At 44.2% G+C, this 19,544-nt stretch overlaps 1 protein-coding gene across 1 annotated transcript in view; it reads right to left on the bottom strand.

Annotated features, from left to right (window-relative positions):
* NSD2 (nuclear receptor binding SET domain protein 2) overlaps positions 1-19,544 on the bottom strand; it is a 60,078-nt gene that overhangs the window by 1,371 nt on the left and 39,163 nt on the right. Inside the window, exons 12-21 of the mRNA XM_082223365.1 lie at positions 18,414-18,614; positions 15,468-15,647; positions 13,317-13,473; positions 12,912-13,117; positions 10,223-10,326; positions 8,537-8,806; positions 7,407-7,523; positions 4,962-5,103; positions 4,229-4,335; positions 819-1,023 (exon numbers count right to left, since the gene is read on the bottom strand). Of these exons, the coding sequence (XP_082079491.1) occupies positions 819-1,023; positions 4,229-4,335; positions 4,962-5,103; positions 7,407-7,523; positions 8,537-8,806; positions 10,223-10,326; positions 12,912-13,117; positions 13,317-13,473; positions 15,468-15,647; positions 18,414-18,614 (1,689 nt within the window). The remainder of the gene's footprint in view (positions 1-818; positions 1,024-4,228; positions 4,336-4,961; positions 5,104-7,406; positions 7,524-8,536; positions 8,807-10,222; positions 10,327-12,911; positions 13,118-13,316; positions 13,474-15,467; positions 15,648-18,413; positions 18,615-19,544) is intronic.

Here is a 19,544-nt window from a genome sequence, read left to right as displayed (position 1 = left end):
TATACAGTGGTACCTCAGGTTACAGATGCTTCAGGTTACAGACTCCGCTAACCCAGAAATAGTGCTTCAGGATAAGAACAGAAATCGGGCTCCAGCGGCGCAGCAGCAGCAGCGGGAGGCCCCCTTAGCTAAAGTGGTGCTTCAGGTTAAGAACAGTTTCAGGTTAAGAGCGGACCTCCGGAACGAATTCAGTACTTACCACTGTACGTGTGTTAAACCAAAGCACGGGCAGATAATATCTACTCAGACTTCCTAAAAGGCAATGGTAAAAGATGGTTGGGCTATGATTTCTAGGAATTCACTTGGTCCTGGACACACAATTTCAGTGCCATGGTGGAGCACTCCCTTGGGGGCAGGTATGCCAGGAGCCACAGGTCCATTTTCTCCCTCTCTTTCTGCCACCCTTTTTCTGTTTTTAATCTCCCTTACCACCTGGGTCACCTATGCAAGCCATGTATGAACAGGGCATGAGCCCTGGACTCCCATGCTCTCCCCGCTTCATCTTCCTGGGAGAAGGACGTCAGCACCACCCTGTTCCCCTTGTGGTCAGCTTGTTTGCATTACCCAGGTCAGAGTTCATGGCTGGCTCACAAGCTCTGGCCAGCTTCCATACAAGCAACTCCAAACGACGTGTTATGAAGGTGTCTTGTTCAAACCAACCAGAGTTTGCGATAAAGTCCAGACTAGGGTGGGTAGTGGTTGAAGAAGCCAGTTTTAAAAGAAGGTGAAAGTAAAGGCTGCTTAAGCTTCCCCTTGTCCTTTTCAAAGGGAAGACAAGGGGGAGCAGGCCATAGAGTCAAGCCTTCACTTTTACTCACCAAAAGGGCGTTTCACCAAATCAAGGCACGAGAGATGATAAGCCTTGGTACAAGATTTTCGGTCGCATAATACAAGCTGGCCTCCATCACCGCAACGGAAGCAGTAATCCTCCGATTTTTTCCTTGCTTCATTCTTTGTTTTGCGTCTCCTTGCTCTTCTTTTGGTTTTCTTTCCTTTCTCCTCCGAAGCATTAGAGGATGAATTCTTTTAAAAAAAAAGAAGCAGCAGCAAACAGTTCATTGCAGAGTTACAGCTTCCCAAGAGAAATTGCAGAAATCAATACTCGCAAGCCTCGAACACCTGCCTGCAAAGATCTGGAGCAAAAAGGAAACCCCAGAAGGAGTAGGTGGCTGGACTCAAACCAGAGCCGCTAAACACTGGACCGCTCTAGCAGTTCAGCCACTTTTCTCAAATATTTTATATTTCTGAGCAGCCTTTGACAAACTAGATGAGGAAGAAGTGACTTAGCAGAAGTATATAAAATAATGCATGGAGGAAGTGGCCACAGTGAAGTTTTTCTCTTGTCTCTTGCAACACTTGAACTCACGGACCTCTGGCAAAGCTAAATATTGGAAGACTGGCATGTGCTCTCGTGGGAGCCAGTGATGGCCAACTTGGGTGGCTTTAAAAGAGGATTAGACAAATTCATGGAGGAAAGGGCTACCAGCAGCTACCAGCCACGATGCTTCTGTTCCAGATCTGTGTTGGAGGTAGTATGCTTTTGAATGGCAGCTGTTGGGCATCTCAGCTTGCAGGTTTTCCAATAAGCATTTAGGTGGGCTACTGGTCCAGTCCAGCAGGCTCATATTATTTTCGTGAACTGGAGGCTAAATACGGATAGGGTCCTGCGACTGAGGTGGGCAAATGTGGCAATGTGATCAGCGCAGGGCATTCTGAACTTTGCGGAAAATGTGGCAGTTTGTCTTTGGCCGTGAGTAGGCTGGAATGAATTTACAAGACCAGACCTTCAAGGTAACTGCTAAATCTGATGATGTATAAAGCGCTCAGCCAAGGACGGGGACTCTCAGGCCCAGGGACCCAAATGTAGGCCACTCTGTGTTGAGCTTCATGCTCTCTGCAGCCCAGTCCCCCCGAGCCCTGCTCTGTGATCTCCTTAAGTGTCTTTGCCCAGACAGGCTACGTCCTTGAACTGTGGCAATACATTTTGCTTGCCTGCCCCCTTTTAATAATAATAATAATTTATTATTTATACCCCGCCCATCTGGCTGGGTCTCCCCAGCCACTCTGGGCGGCTTCCAACAAAGTATTAAAATACAGTGGTCTGTTAAACATTAAAAGCTTCCCTAAACAGGGCTGCCTTCAGATGTCTTCTAAAAGTCTGCTAGTTGTTTTTCTCTTTGACATCTGATGGGAGGGTATTCCACAGGGCAGGTGCCACTACCGAGAAGGCCCTCTGCCTGGTTCCCTGTAACTTGGCTTCTTCCAGGGAGGGAACTGCCAGAAGGCCCTCGGCACTGGACCTCAGTGTCCGGGCAGAACGATGGGGGTGAGATGCTCCTTTTGCCCTGCCCACCACTGGCATGTGACAGGGTGTCCATGGGGGGGGGGATGAAGATTTCCCACCTTCTCTAAGCAGCTTGGACTTAGAAAATGCTGATTTCCATACTAGCCCTTCCAAGGATTGGTAGGGATCAGCCAGCCCAAATTAGCATCCAAGCACCACCAGGTAAGGTCACAGAAAGCAGAAACGGACTACCAGGGAAAACACAGAAAAAGCACCAGGTGAACAACTGCCTCCTATCATAAGCTCACTCTCGAGTTTTGGGAAATCTCTGCGCTTTGGGACTTATGGAAGGAGAGCAGAGTGGATAAAAATCAATGATTTTTTATTTATTTTATTTTAAAAAAATGGAGTTAAATCGGGGTTTTTAAATGCTTTTGGAAGAAAGGTATTTCTAAAGATAAGTTTTCTATTTAAGTTACATTATAGTCCAGAGGCTATTCATCAGGAAATAAGGATTTGTTTTTAAGTTTTTCATGTGTGCTAAAACTCAGTCTTAAGTTTTTTGTTTAAAAAAAACAACCCACAAGAAAAGTTTAACCACATCAGTTAACAAACATGGATACATATGCTATAATGTAATTGCTTTAGTTAAATAAATTGTTTAAATTGCTATGAAGGAAATGATTATTAGAAGGAGAAAAATAAAGTACCGCAAAAAGTTGTCCAAATATAAACAGTTAACTTATTAAACCTCACAATAATTTCATAATTATCTGTATTTCTAATAGTATAACCAAATCAGTAATTTTTGATATAACTGTAAAAACTACTCTGAAAATTTATTATTCCAAAAACGAAACCTTCCTCTGGTTGTAAATATTAAGATTATTCCAGCAAGAATGAATCTTTCTGGAATAAATAAATAAATAAACCAAGTCTTGCTAATAGTGATTTATATCGTGATTTAAATCAAATCCACCCTGAGGGAGAGGGCTGTAGCTTCCAGGAGAAGCATTTGGGCAGAGTCCCTTCGACGGTGTATGGCTATGTCTGCTGTCTAGTACGTACCGATCATGTCGACTGCTCTAAATGTTGCCTGTATGTAATGTCATCAGATGTAAATTCTGTCTGAAAAGGTCCAAGACTTGCCAATTCCAGACACTTTGATTGACACGTTATAATTTGACCTCCCTGACCAACAGTAAACTGTCCTAATTTGGTGGCCTATCTTCGATTACCCATTTTCGTGGGTGGGGCTTGTTGCCGTTTCACGCCAAGTGTAAACCTTTAACAGACAGAACAGCCTTTGTCTTGGGTTTCTCGCTGCCTTAAGAGAGGTCGAATCTTTGTTGCAACAAATAAAATGATAAAAGGCTTAACAGCCTGCTTTGCTTTGGGTTTTGCCTGGTTGGTCTCTCTTTTATTTTCACTGACCGAGGAACCCAGATTCTTAAGAAGAAATCGGGTAGGGAGTGTTGGCCCTAACTGAGCACCAATTTCCACATAACATATATGTCACCCTGAGAACTTGGGCTGGGTGAAATAGAAACTAAGTGAAAACATGAATGCATTGTGTTCTTTATTCACTCTACATGTTGTAAACTGCCCTGTGATCTTCGGATGAAGGGCAGCGTATATACAGTATTTTTTGCTCTATAAGGCTCATTTTTCCCCTCCTAAAAAGTAAGGGGAAATGTGTGTACGTCTTATGGAGCGAATGCAGGCTGCGCAGCTATTCCAGAAGCCAGAACAGCAAGAGGGATTGCTGCTTTTACTGCGCAGCGATCCCTCTTGCTGTTCTGGCTTCTGAGATTCAGAATATTTTTTTTCTTGTTTCCCTCCTCCAAAAACCTGGTGTGTCTTGTGGTCTGGTGCGTCTTATAGAGCGAAAAATGCGGTATTTAACAACAACAACAAAACAAAATAATAACAAATAATACATACCTTTGGTCTGTCTCCAAGAAAGCCACTACAGTTTGGAGCACCGCATTTACACACTGTTTTTTCATTGCCCAGACAGTCAAGATTGTAATTAAAAGTCAATTCTGTCCCTGAGTAAGAAAAAACAAAATAATTTTTTCACTGCAACTTCACACCTTTTCCACTGGAAACCCCCCTCCCATGGCAATATAGGAGCAACTACAGTATAAGAGACGGAAAGGGGAACTGAAGATAAACAAAAGCAAGAACAACCATGTGATGGTTATTAGGATTTTAACATTGTATTTCAACCTATTCTTTCTTCTCTTGCCTGTTTCTCCTGTCCGTGACCCAGTGCCATATTGTATTGATGTTTACATTTTCAAGTTTCACATCCTTACATTTTAGGAAAGCTGTGGTCGTACAGCTAAAAAGATCTTAGTTTTTTATCTCGCTTTCTGGGAAACACTGACTGATTTCAAAGGAAATATTTTGTATGCTGCAAAAGTTCTATTCAGAGAGAGAGGGGAGATCAAAAGGCATGCAAGTGATTTACGTCGGTTCCAAAGCAAAGCTTGATCTGCTGTGGGAAGGATCCCCTGTGCACTTCTGGTGACCGAGGCAGGTCCACCACACATGCGGAACTGGTCCCGGCACTGGAGTAAATTAAGAAGCCTGTGAACACTACAGAGGACACATTTTACACAAGGCTCTGAGCTGCGGAAAACGATTCTGCCGTCCTAACGTTCGTATGTACCTGCCGGGATACTACACACAGCAAACAGTCCTACACGAGTGTCGCCATGTACAGTCCATTTCAGAGTCTCACAATTTGGTTGGCAGCTGTGGTTCATAAACCGGGAATAATTTCCTTTGGGTCCGGCGTCGATTATGCGGTCCTAAAAGTTGGGAATAGAACCAGACGGGATTTGGTTTAACGGCAAAGCAAGCGTTGTTCCGGCAGAGCTAATCATACATGTCGAGTTGAACTTGTAGCTCTTCACGCCAACACAATGCTAAAATAGGCCGGCAAACTCCCAACGTATCCCTAGTTGTAACTGCACTACATTTGCTGAATCTTCCCAGATTATAAAAAGAGACAGGAACAGCACCACTGGAAGCATCTTTCAAAAGAAGTCTTGATTTGTGTATCTTTCACATAACTAAAATCGGCGTAAAAGGTAAAGGGTAAAGGGAACCCTGACCATTAGGTCCAGTCGTGACCGACTCTGGGGTTGCGGCGCTCATCTCGCTTTACTGGCCGAGGGAGCCGGCGTACAGCTTCCGGGTCATGTGGCCAGCATGACTAACCAGAGCAGCGCACAGAAATGCCATTTACCTTCCCACCGGAGCGGTACCTATTTATCTACTTGCACTTTGACGTGCTTTTGAACTGCTAGGTTGGCAGGAGCAGGGACTGAGCAACGGGAGCTCACCCTGTCACGGGGATTCGAACCGCCGACCTTCTGATCGGCAAGTCCTAGGCTCTGTGGTTTAACCCACAGCGCCACCCGCGTCCCTAAAATCGGCATAGCTTTACTCAGTATTAGATTCTTAAAAGATAAATGTAAAAACGGTATACTAATCGTTTTTGAATCCTGTAAGCTACAACGTTCAAAATGATACAGAGCAGGAGATGAAAATGCAGCCAACCTATTGCTTTGCTTGGGAAGGAGGGTCTGGAGAATTTGGCAGGAAGAATTATAATGATAGCGTGTGTTAGTTCACATGTATTAAAGGAAATACTAGAATATTGGGGATATTGGGAGATCTACTCTGTAGACATTTAAAGTCTCCTTTGCCAGGTGGCTGAGATGCTGCTTTGCTGTAGTCCATGGGTAGGCAAACTAAGACCCAGGGGCTGGATCTGGCCCAATCACCTTCTCAATCCGGCCCACAGACGGTCCAGGAATAGGCGGGTTTTTACATGAGTAGAATGTGTGCTTTTGTTTAAAATGCATCTCTGGGTTATTTGTGGGGCGTAGGAATTTGTTCACCCGCACCCCTCAATATAGTCCGGCCCCCCACAAGGTCTGAGGGACAGTGGACCGGCCCCCTGCTGAAAGTTTGCTGACCCCTGCTGTAGCCTAAGAGGCAGGCACCCCTACAAAACAGCTTGACACCCTCAGGTAAGCTGCTACTTCAGCGGTGCTCTGGACAAGGGAGTCTGAAGCAACTGGCTGCAATAGACACACTCATATCAATTTGGGCTAGGAGTCACATAACAGCAGGTTCTGCTCAGGTGATGACCAAAGAGAAGTATTAGTATTATTACAGTGGTACCTCGGGTTACTGACTCCGCTAACCTGGAAGTAGTACCTCAGGATGAGAACAGAAATTGTGCAGCAGCTGGAGGGCCCATTAGCTAAAGTGGTGCTTCAAGTTAAGAACAGTTTCAGGTTAAGAACGGACCTCCAGAACGAATTAAGTTTGTAACCAGAGGCACCACTGTATCCATAGATCTCAGGGCAGTTAACAACATAAAATTCCACAGGAGTTCCCCGAACTTCAGAGCATGGGATAACACCCAAAAGTCATATGATTTGGCATTGATATTTGGCTTTTTAAAACTGTATTATAATTTGGAATGTTTTAATGTGGTTTTTATTGGAGTGTTAAAATGGAAATTCAGTATTTTTTAAAAAACATAAAATTGCAATACTAAAAAAACACAAAATATATAAGAAAAATAAGAAAAAAACCCCTGAGAATAGCTTGTATACAAGAGCAGCACCAATTCCTCAACAAACTCCTGTTTCAGAAGCACCCCGAGGCAGCTTTTGACAAATGGCCAAGCTGCCACTGATCACAATGGTTTACGGTACAGTGGTGCCTCACAAGACGAAAAGAATCTGTTCTGTGATTCTCTTCGTCTAGCGGTTTTTTCGTCTTGCGAAGCAAGCCCATTGACGGATTAGCGCTATTAGCGGCTTATCTGCTGATTGGATCAGCTGATAAGCGGCTTAGCGGCTTAGAAAAAGGGGGGGGAGGGGAAAAAACCAGCAGGAACTCGCAAGACATTGTCGTCTTGCGAAGCAAGCCCATAGGAAATTCGTTTTGCGAAGCACCTCCAAAACGGAAAACTTTCGTCTAGCGAGTTTTCCGTCTTGCGAGGCATTTGTCTTGCGGGGCACCACTGTAGTTGTGTTTTTTCTTTTATCTAGGTCAACCATGAGATTCAAATCATTTTAAAATACTATACCTTATCAATAGTAAGCATATAAAAGTGGGTGATATCGTTTTCCTGAGCAAACTTGATTCTTGCCATGCATTCCTCTTCATCAATTAACTCACCAACGTACTCATTCACAAACTCACCCTGAGGAATAGATAATTTTATTTATTACAGTCATACCTCGGGTTGAATACGCTTTGAGTTGAGCACATTCGAGTTGCGCTCCATGGCAACCCGTAAGTAATGGAGCGTGTTACTTCCGGGTTTCGCCGCTTGCGCATGCACTCAAAATGACGTCACGCACATGCGCAGAAGTGACGAAAAGTGCCGTGTGTGTGTGCGCAGACGTGCCGTCGCTAGTTATGTTTGCTTCTAGATGCGAACGGGGCTCCAGAACGGATGCCGTTCGTATCTAGAGGTACCACTGTATTTATTAACAGCATGCCATCCAATAATATATAACGTATCAAAATAAGAATCGTACAAAACCAAAATGTAAAGTACAGCATAAAACTTAACAGAAAAGAACAAAATCATGTATGGTCTTTTTGAAGAAGGGAGATTAAAAAATAAATAAATCTAATGAGTCTTATCCATACCTTGTCTATTCCATCTCATCTCCCTTTTTATCCCCCATTCTCTTTCCTTACTCCATCTTTGCTCCCATATATTTCATTTTATTGATTTATAAAAAATACAAGATACAAACACAATGCATAAGAAAAAAACAAGAACAAACCAAACCAATTAACTCCCCTGCCCCAAACACATTAAAAACCAGTCACAGGCCTGGTTGAAGAGGAATGTTTTCACCTGGCTCCTAAAGGTGTTTAATGGCACCAGATGAATCTACCTGGGGAGAGAATTCCATAACCAGGGAGTTACCACAGAAAAGGCCCATTTTGAGGCCTATGGCAACCACTGATGCTCTTAGATAATCCTTTCTAGACCTCGTGTCCCCTAGATGTTCTGTATCACAACTCAACCCATGGATGATGGAGTCCAAGATATCTGAGGGACACTAGTTTGGGAAGGTGGCCCTAGAGGAAGCAAAATAGAGAACCCAACGCTACGTGTACAGGGAAGAATTCTTCTTGTTCCAAAGCGAAGCATCACAAGATGCTCCCATGAATGGACCCAGCTCATTTAATGCCTACCTTTTTAATGTCTCTCTTTGCAACCAAGCCCCATCCTTTGCCATCAGTCTTGATGATCTTCGTTTCAGGATACTGGCGCTTGGTAAAACACTGGTTTTGGCAGCGCTCTCCGGCCGGACATACTTGTGGGTGGCATTCATACATTAGCATCCGATTTAGACACTCTGAATCTAAACCACAGGGGTTCTCATCAGAGGGTTTGCAATTGCATTTGGGAATCTCAGAAATGTCAGCAGTGTAAATCTGAACTTTTCCAAAAGGCTTATTTACCTGAATAACATATTAAAAAACAACAACAATGAAGCAGTTATTGGCTATTATTTCTCAAAAAGGCAATCTACATTCCAACTCTTTTAATCTCTAAAATTAACACACACACCCCAACTAATCTCGGAAGCAGCAGTCAATTCCATTTCAGGCAATCATCAATCAAGATGGCGCTTTGAAATATGACTTTGCTGATTTTTGGTGGGACAGGACTAAAGTGTTTAAATTTCAAACTTGGCATGAATGTTCCTCAGGTGGGAGAAGCACTTTTCATTGGTGCTGACTACCAGTTCAAATTAACCTGTAGGTCTGAAATGTGACTTTGCTTGATTCAAACTGTGCCAGTCTGGAAGCCTCTGAAGATATCATAGCCCCCTTTTGGCGGTACACTGCCAAATCTGGCATAATGAACCCAACCTGCACCAATTTGGCCAGCTCTGATGATACCGTCTCCCAGTTTGGCTTGATAGTTCCAACACACACCAATTCAGATGCCTCTGAAAATATTGTCCCTTGGCTCAGCACAAGGATCCTTGAGGAAGAACCAGCAGTCTTTATGTTTGGATACTAGGTGCCATTTTGAATCTAGATGGCGGACTGAAACATGACTTTGGCGTGACTTCACTTTAAGTGTCCAAACTGTGCTGATTTGTATGCCGCTGAAGATATTTCCACCCAGTTTGACGTGACTTTGTCAAATTTGGTGTGACAGTTACAACCAGAACCAGCGTGGATGCTTCTGAAGTTAATGTCACCCAACTCAGGACAATGGTTCCTGTGGGATAGGCAGCAATCTTTGCCTACATTTGGATGCCAGATAGCATGTTGAATCAAGATGGACCAAATAAATCATAATTAAGCATTAGCATCCCTCAGACACAAACTGATTCAGGGCAAGGTGAGGCCTTGCCCCAGGTGAGGGACAGATTAAGAGCCCTCAGTTGGGTCTGTAAACAAGCCTAAAACTCACAGATTAACTAGTCATATAAAAATCACATCCATTCCTCAAGAACAATATTGTTTTGGGTAAGGATTTGGTTTTTTCCACCTCCGTTCAAATATGGATTTTAATTACCAACAGGTTTATATATTCTTCTCTAATATTCCAATGAAATTAAAACCCTTGATTTATCTATGAACTTGTTGTCATCCCAAACTAGACGGGTAAGGGAACCGAAGAACTGCCTTTTATTTCTTCAGCCTTATGACTGATGCAAGGCTCTTCAAAGTGCCATATTCAGGTCAACTGTGAACAACAAGGGCTTGAAAAATGTTTCCCAGGAGAACATCCATTGGTCCCAGTTCAAAAGGTCTTGGGACACAGCAATAGGCTGCATGTTAGGATCCTGTCCTAAAGAACAGGTGAACTAAGCTTCCAGGGTGGATCAAATGAACAGCACCTGCCCTTAAGCACCTTACCTTGATGTGTTTGTAAGGGGGAGGTTTGCGCTCATTTTCCTGCGTTTCTTTGGCTTCCCGTTGGAACTTTATCTCTCGGAAGCGGGCTTCAGCTTCTTGCAAAGCTTTAAAAATAAACTATTTGCATGAATTGTAGGAACAAATATTTTATCCACATGAACATACCCTACCCTCTAACGTATAATGCACAGGCAGAGATTATGAACATGCCCACTCACAGGATTTGAGGGAAGTGCTTGGATACTTGTACAGTGGTGCCTCGCAAGACGAAATTAATTTGTTCCGCAAGTTTTTTCTTCTTGCGAGTTTTTTGTCTTGCGAAGCACGGTTTCCCATAGGAATGCATTGAAAATCAATTAATGCGTTCCTAGGGAAACCGCTTGCCAGGCTGGCGGTGTGGAGAAGGGCTTTTCTCCACACCACAAGCCTTCAGGACAGGTACAGGAACAGAGGGGAAGGCGCGCAGCGCTTTCCCTCTGTTCCCGGGGCTTGCGTGGGAGGAGGGTTTTTCCTCCCCACCGCCAACATTCAGAACAGCATTCTGAATGTTGGCGGTGGGAAGGAAAACCCTCCTCCCACCCCAAGTCTTCAGGAAAGCCATCCGATGCCGGGTGGCGGGAGAAGGTGTCCCTCCCGGCATCGGAGCTTCGTTCCGATGCCGCGCGGCGGGAGGAGGCGTTCCCCCCCCCCCGCCGCCTGGCATCGGAGCTTCGTTCCGAAGCCAGCGGCGGGAGGAGGTCCGAGGACAGTGGGGAAGACGCGCTGCGCTTCCCCGCTGTCCCTGAGATTTCCCTATGGGCTGTCGTCTTGCGAAGCAAGCCCATAGGGAAATTCGTTTTGCGAAGCGCCTCCGAAACGGAAAACCCTTTCGTCTAGCGGGGTACCACTGTACCTCAATTGTTTGATCCAGCAGCACTTCATATTATCTTTGGGGTTGACATCAATGTTAAATGCCAGGTTTCAAATTAAAGAAGCTCCACTATGAGGACTTTTAGGAAGTGGAAAATCAATGCCCAAGACTCTTTTATGTAATATATTTATGTATTTGCCCATTATCCCACCACACCTTCAAGAGTTCCTACAGCAATTAACAATGCAGCCTAAAAACATACAACGTAATAGTAAAATCTAATACTTGAAATGAGTAAACAGAACATACAGATGAACCACAGTGAGAGACTTCTTCATACAGTGACCATAAACACATCATTTAACTGCTTGAAAGACAAGATATTAGTCTGGCAGTAGGGACCTGCACCTTCAGACAATTTCTGGCATCCTTAGTGTTTACAGTGCTTTCAGTTATTCAAATTGCATTACATGCATTATCTCAGTAACCCTTACAAGCTTGTAAAGCAGGTGAGTAATCACTATAGTACAGATACAGAGGCTTGAAAATAGAGTGGCAGGACTAAGGTCACCTAGCCACTGTGTGACACTAAAGAAGATTTGACCCAGAGGTTTCTGGGGAATATAGTGTTTCAAAGCATCTTCCGATCATCTCTGCTCATTCTTGTTTCTTCGCTGCTGGATCTGCTGAAGGCCACAGTTGCAGTTATGTTTTTGTTTTTTTTTAATAACCTCTGTTAATACCATTTCTAAAATAAATATACCCATTTGCTTGGGTGAAAAGCAAGTTAACAAGCTTCTTCAAATGCAATGCAAGCAGAAACAAAGAGAGTTGAAAGCTGACCAATGCAGCCTCAGTCCATTTATAGCATTGTGGTTTGTGGCTGAAGTGCAATGGTGTTTTATTTTAAAAATGGTACTATCACTAGACAGCATCTTAAAAAGCAGAGACATCACCTTGCCAACAAAGGCCCGTACAATTAAAGCTATGGTTTTCCCAACAGTGATGTATGGAAGTGAGAGCTGGACCATAAAGAAGGCTGATCGCCAAAGAATTGATGCTTTTGAATTATGGTGCTGGAGGAGAGAGTCCCATGGACTGCAAGATGATCAAACCTATCCATTCTTGAGGAAATCAGCCCTGAGTGCTCACTGGAAGGACAGATCCTGAAGCTGAGGCTCCAAGACTTTGGCCACCTCATGAGAAGAGAAGACTTCCTGGAAAAGACCCTGATGCTGGGAAAGATGGAGGGCACAAGGAGAAGGGGACGACAGAGGATGAGATGGTTGGACAGTGTTCTCAAAGCTACCAGCAAGAGTTTGACCAACTGCGGGAGGCAGTGGAAGACAGAAGTGCCTGGCGTGCTCTGGTCCATGGGATCACAAAGAGTCAGACACAACTAAACAACAACAACTATCACATTGTATTACAGTACTCTGCAGGAGTGCCAGCTTGGCTCTGCAATCATGGTGCATAACCCTGGCACAGAAATTTGTGGGTACCTGGCCCCTTCATGGGGAATTTTGTGGGTGCTTTGGCACCCAGGTCCCCAGGGAGCTAGAACCTATGGTGCAGCAGAACCTTGGTTCCCGAACACCTCTGTTGTCGTACGTTTCGGTTTTCGAACACTGAAAAGCCAGAAGTAAATGCTTCCGTTTTTTTGGAACCCAAACATGTGACACGGCTTCCTCTGAGTGCAAGAAGCTCTTGCAACCAATGAGAAGACACGCCTCGGTTTTCAAACATTTTGGAACCTGGACGGGCTTCCGGAACAAATTTCGTCCGAGAACCAAGGTAGGACTGTACTCTGTTTTTAGCTAAATGATTAAATAGGCATACCATTTTTGAAGACTTTTCCAATTCCTTTAATTCCCTGGTACCGACTTCCCCTGTCTCCTTCCATATAGGGAAACACGCGAGCCTGATGCGTCCAGTAATAGTCTTTAGAGCCAAAGAAAAACACAGGAAACTCTCCAATCTCATGCTTCATTTTCTGGATATTTGGAGGGACGTTTTTTGGATGGCAGACTTCTGCAGGCCACCACCTAGCCCAAAAGAAGAAGGGAGAATTTGAGAACCTTGTTCTCTCTGAAGAAAACCAATAAAAGGTTGCTGAATCTCAGCCCCGTCATGAATGGGCTCGTACAGGAATTCCCCCTGCTCAAGGAAAGGTTGGGATACAAGCATGCATTAATAAAAATAAAGGCCACTTCAAATAGTCATTCTATTTTTAGAAGTCCAAACCTGTAGTTTCCCAGTTTGACCCAAATAATATCCTGAAAATGGATTTTCTTTCCTGCTTTGCAGTCGTTGCAGTACCAGCTTCCATCCGGCATTTCAATGTTTAAACAATCTGGGTGAAATGCTGCAGGGCAAGATTCACAACATAAAAGGCTTCCCCCTGCAAGAAAAGAAATCCACATTTAAATAGTAATGTACTTGCTGAATGGTCGGCAGCACAAGTCACCTAACGGGAGGAGAAAGGGAGCCTGGGACAATACGCAGTGATCTGCCTGAACGCCTGACCTCCCAGATGCCTCCGAACGGTGAACGTGATCCTTCAGGGGTAATGCAACTTTGTTTGGAACAGGTTGCACTTCTAATCCAGGGGTGGGGGGGTGGGAGAGCACCTTTTCTAGCCTGGGGGGGCACATCTCTTCATGGGGAACCTTCCAAGGGCCACATGGCAGTGGCAGGCAGGCAAGAGCTACCAAGAAAACTGGCCAGTCACCACAATGGTTCTATTTCTTACAAATGCATTTTTGTCTGTGGAAAGAGGCAGGTTCCACAAACCTTTGTGTATTTGTCACCAATACATGTTTTTAATGTTTGATCGCTTTATTATTATTATTATTATTATTATTATTATTATTACTCTGTTGGGAGCCACCCAGAGTGGCTGGAGAAACTCAGCCAGATGGGTGGGATATTATTATTATTATTAACAATCCTCAAACCTTGTTGCTTGCATTTTTAACCATGCGTTTACTATGGTCAACCAACCAATGACAGAACGCGAAGGGTTTTTGTACAAATTCACAACCTCGGTGAAAGAAATTACGTAAAAATGATGAGCTAAAACTAACGATTATAAGACACCTGAGAGAGACTTATATCTCAATGTAGCTTAGATGTGGTTCTAAGACAGTCACCCATACAGGCATAAACCAGGCACATGACAATGGGCAGATGTTTTCTTAACTGTCCAGTACTGAGGAGGGACTCTATAGAATCTATGGCAAAGACTGAGGACAAAACCATATTCTAAGAGGATATAGAACCATAGAGTTGAAAGAGGCCACAAGGGCCATCGAGTCCAACCCCCTGCCAAGCAGGAAACACCATCAGAGCACTCCTGACATATGGTTGTCAAGCCTCTGCTTAAAGACCTCCAAAGAAGGAGACTCCACCACATATATTATGCCCTCTCTAACCTCAATAAAACTGTAATAAAAGGACATGTGTCTGCGTGCCTTACTGCAAGTGCTCCACACACTGATACATTTAGATACAGAATTGTAGAGTTGGAAGAGACCCCAGGTTTCACCTTGTGCAGGCACGTCCAACTCCCAAGAGACTGCGATCTGCTGTCAGAATAAAAAAACTGGCAGTGATCTACACATTGTCACTGGAGGGAGGAGGAGCGTCTGTGGGGTGGGTGGATTGCCCAGAGTTGTTGAACCCAGAGTTGTTGAGCTTCTTCGGGGGTAGGATTGCCCAGCATTCTTCAGCTTTTATTTGTTAACTTTTGGTAAACTTTATTTAATCCCACGATCGATAAGGGTCCTGCCATCTACCAGGATGCCTGACCTAAGGCGACCAACCCCCTGCAATGCAGGAACATGCAAATTTCTGGGTATAATAATAATAATAATAATAATAATAATAATAATAATTTATTATTTATACCCCGCCCATCTGGCTGAGTTTCCCCAGCCACTCTGGGAGGCTCCCAACCGAATATTAAAAACAATACAACGTTAAATATTAAAAACTTCCCTGAACAGGGCTGCCTTCAGATGTCTTTTAAAGATAGGATAGCTGCTTATTTCCTTCACATCTGAAGGGAGGGCGTTCCACAGGGTGGGTGCCACTACCGAGAAGGCCCTCTGTCTGGTTCCCTGTAACCTCACTTCTCGCAATGAGGGAACCGCCAGAAGGCCCTCGGTGCTGGATTTCAGTGTCTGGGCTGAACGATGGGGGTGCGGTCTTCCCGCACGCACCCTCACAACACACACATTTTGGAATGGCAAAGAAAGTTCTTTAAATAGAATAAGCGAACTTTAAGGAAAGAACTTACTGCAGTAATAGCTTCAATATAATCATCTTTTCAAAACTGAAATTTAAACGCCCGTTACTTTTATAAGAAAAAAATAAAGACACTCCTTTATTTACCTTTCGAGCATACAAAGCACCAGCTTACATTGACATGCGCGTGATGGCTCTTCCCTTTAGTGGCAATAAAGTGGTTGGTGCAAACTATGCTGCTGGAAGTGATCACTGAGCACCCTGCAGCAACGCAACCGTCTCCAGCATGATAAGCCACAGGGCAGCGGATGCAACGCACCATTTTGCCTGGCAGAAACAAAAATAAAATGAAATAAAATGAATAAAATAAAATAAACGTGTGCATCACCTTTTAAGAAGATTGACTGAAAACATTGGGGAATCAATGGGAAATTTCATTGCCAATGGCCACGGTTCGCATGGGAAATCTTAGGATGCAGGCGCACTGCACTCGGACAGCGCTCCATCTTAATTTGCACTGATCTGCACCGAATGAGCAAAAGCAAGAACCTCCTTTGCCTTCCCTGCTCCCAAGTCTACCCCAACTACAAGATGAGCAGCCTTTTGGCTAGTAAGGCTGCTCTGGCACAGTGATTTCAATGCCCCACCCTAAGACAACCGTATCAGAAAGCAAGCACTAAGGTCTGGGCTTTAGGGTACTGTATTCCTCAACGCCAGCAAACTGATGCAAAACAGAAGTGTGGCAAAACGTTACGGGGTGCATGTCAGGGTGAATGTTGAATGTTATACGTTGTCTAGCGTTTTGTTTGCATCAACTCTCAGGGCTAATCTTGCAAATTTCTCTGTTAACAGAATTAATGCAAAATGTAGGAGACTTGCCCTAAAAATTCAACAAGTTTAAGGAACTGGGCAATTTCTGCTCTAAAAGGTCTTATTTTGCATAAGGCAGTAAAGCGAAACAGGTATCTATAATGAGCATAAGAAATAAGAGTTTAAAATCCAAGTCTTATTGGTTTTAATGAAGGAGTCATTCATGTGCTGGAATTAATATGACAACTTTTGCATGTTTGCAAAACTAACACAGCTTCTAACCTTCCACCTCTGTTGAATACTTAATGATTTATGGCCTCCCTTCGGAGACTAATCCTTGCCTCATTCCACGCTGACCATTAAAAGGAAAGGATAGCTTGGTTTTGTACTGCTTTGCAAAGTAGAAACTGAGCTCATCTCAACTATTTACCACTCCCCACCATGCCCCGACAGAATTTCTGTGACGTTTTAAGACCACACATGCAAACTATCGTCAAGTATGTTCAAGATGAGAGAAATAACATTCCACATATGGAAGTTGAAAATTATTTTCGCTCTTCTTTCAGCCTTTTTACGACCATCTTCTCCCCCATTTTATGCCCATCATCCTCACAGTGTCCTGTCCATCAATAAACTGTTCACAGCAATCAGTTATGGGACAGAAAAGTCCCATCAGGACACCAGCCCCAACCTGCGTAATGAGACCGTGCAAATAATGCTCTTTAAATAATACTGCCTAGACAGCATCTTAAAAAGCAGAGACATCACCTTGCCGAAAAAGGTCCGTATAGTTAAAGCTATGGTTTTCCCAGTAGTGATGTATGGAAGTGAGAGCTGGACCATAAAGAAGGCTGATCGCCAAAGAATTGATGCTTTTGAATTATGGTGCTGGAGGAGACTCTTGAGAGTCCCATGGACTGCAAGAAGATCAAACCTCTCCATTCTGAAGGAAATCAGCCCTGAGTGCTCACTGGAAGGACAGATCGTGAAGCTGAGGCTCCAATACTTTGGCCACCTCCTGAGAAGAGAAGACTCCCTGGAAAAGACCCTGATGTTGGGAAAGATGGAGGGCACAAGGAGAAGGGGACGACAGAGGACAAGATGGTTGGACAGTGTTCTCGAAGCTACCAGCATGAGTTTGACTAAACTGCGGGAGGCAGTGGAAGACAGGAGTGCCTGGCGTGCTCTGGTCCAGGGGGTCATGAAGAGTCGGACACTACTAAACGACTACAAATATAATGGTTCAGTTCTGACAATCCTCCCAAACCATGGGGTGCTAGTACAATGAGCGGCGACGAGCATGAGACGCTTCTGGGTTCCCCTCTGTGTGTAGGGGAAGATTGGGCACTCAGCTTCTGTTTTATAGCGAAGAACTCATTCCAATGAAATTCATTCGACAAAACAGGACTTATCCACATCCTGGCTTCATTCTTAATGGCCATGTGGAAATTCCCAATACAGCAGAACCTCTACTTATGACCGCCTCTATTTGGGCCCAATCCAAGCTGCGACCACAGCAAACCTGGAAGTAAATACTTCTGCCATTTGCGCACGCGCAGAAGCAGCTGCCGCCGAATGCGTCTGCGCACAACGGCGCTTCTACCAGCGACCCGGATCGACTTACGGATGAACCTCCAGAACTGATTATGTCCGTTAATAATAATAATAATAATAATAATAATAATAATAATAATTTTTATTTATACCCCGCCCTCCCCAGCCAAGGGCTCAGGGCGGCTAACAAGCAATAATAAAAACAAGTTGAATGAATACAACTTAAAAACAAGATTAAAATACATTAAAATACTGAAACATTAAAAAATTAAAATGCAGCCTCATCACAGGAGGAGAAAGGAAAAAGAAAAAAGAAAGAGGGGGAGGGAATCAAATTGGCTTGAAGCCTAAGGCCAGGCGGAACAACTCTGTCTTACAGGCCCTGTGGAAAGAAATCAGATCCTGCAGGGCCCTGGTCTCATGAGGCAGAGCGTTCCACCAGGCCGGAGCCAGAGCTGAAAAGGCCCTGACTCTGGTTGAAGCTAATCTAACTTCCTTAAGGCCCGGGACCACTAGGATGTTGAGGTTCCACTGTATATGGAATTTTATCCTAGTACTAGTTATTTCTGAGAGCTTCTGCTGCTGGCATGGAAGCTCTTCATGCTTTTCGGTGAGGGTTCACATGACAAATGGCAGTAGCATCTAGGCTGTGGATAACATGGTGTGTGAATCACCTCTGCAACAGTACTCTAAATATGTAAGGTGGGGGAAGAAACAGAAAATAAATACCTTTGGATACTTTGGGATTTGAAGGGTTAGCAACGTGACAGTTTGCACAACTGTGGAGAGGGCATCGGAAACCCCTGTTCTCAAACACCGTGAGGCGAAACTTTTTCACACAAGCTTCGTGGTAGAATTTTCCGCAGTGGGATACAATACAGCGTTTCACTACTGACTTTTTCTCTTTACACACAAAACACGTGTGAACACCTAATAAAAAGAATTAAAGACAAGTTGAATATTTTTAAACTCTAAAGACTAATACAAAAACACCTTACTTCTACTGGTAATTAATTAAAACATAAGAAATTGAAATTTCTAAATTAAAAAGCCGCCACCACACTTAATAAACATTGTGACTGATTAGTCTTCACAGGTACTTCTTCACTAATGCATCTCCTATGAATATTTAACACCAAGATCCTAAATGCCTCTATCAGTGAAGCCAGAGTTTTCACCTTTTATCAGCCACATTTTTTCAGCAAATGCACTATTTATACATCAGTAAGCTACCTGTGGGACGCAGGTGGCGCTGTGGGTTAAAGCACAGAGTCTAGGATTTGCTGATCAGAAGGTCGGCAGTTTGAATCCCCGCGACGGGGTGAGCTTCCGTTGCTCGGTCCCTGCTCCTGCCCACCTAGCAGTTTGAAAGCATGTCAAAGTGCAAGTAGATAAATGGGTACCACTCCGGCTGGAAGGTAAACGGTGTTTCCGTGCGCTGCTCTGGTTCGCCAGAAGCGGCTTTGTCATGCTGGCCACCTGACCTGGAAGCTGTACGCCGGCTCCCTCGGCCAATAAAGCAAGATGAGCGCTGCAACCCCAGAGTCGGTCACGACTGGACCTAATGGTCAGGGGTCCCTTTACCTTTAAGCTACCTGTATCTTAAGTTTTCTTACATTTCACTGCCCTGCCCTGATGTGCAAGCAGGGCTCAATTTCTTACAGATAAAAACATTCCCAATATTATATATAACATGAAGTATATGCACTTTCTGACACCCCACCAAAAGGCAAATGTATCCAATCCCTATGACAGTGTTTCCCAACCGGTGTTCCGCGGCACACTAGTGTGCCGTCAAACGTTGCCTTGTGTTCCGTGGGACGGAGGCGGGCGAGTCGGGCGGCGAGAGGCGGGGCGGCG

Source organism: Podarcis vaucheri (assembly GCF_965113315.1).
Source record: "Podarcis vaucheri genome assembly, chromosome: 5".
Lineage (NCBI taxonomy): Eukaryota > Metazoa > Chordata > Lepidosauria > Squamata > Lacertidae > Podarcis > Podarcis vaucheri.
This window is presented reverse-complemented; position numbering and strand designations above follow the sequence as displayed.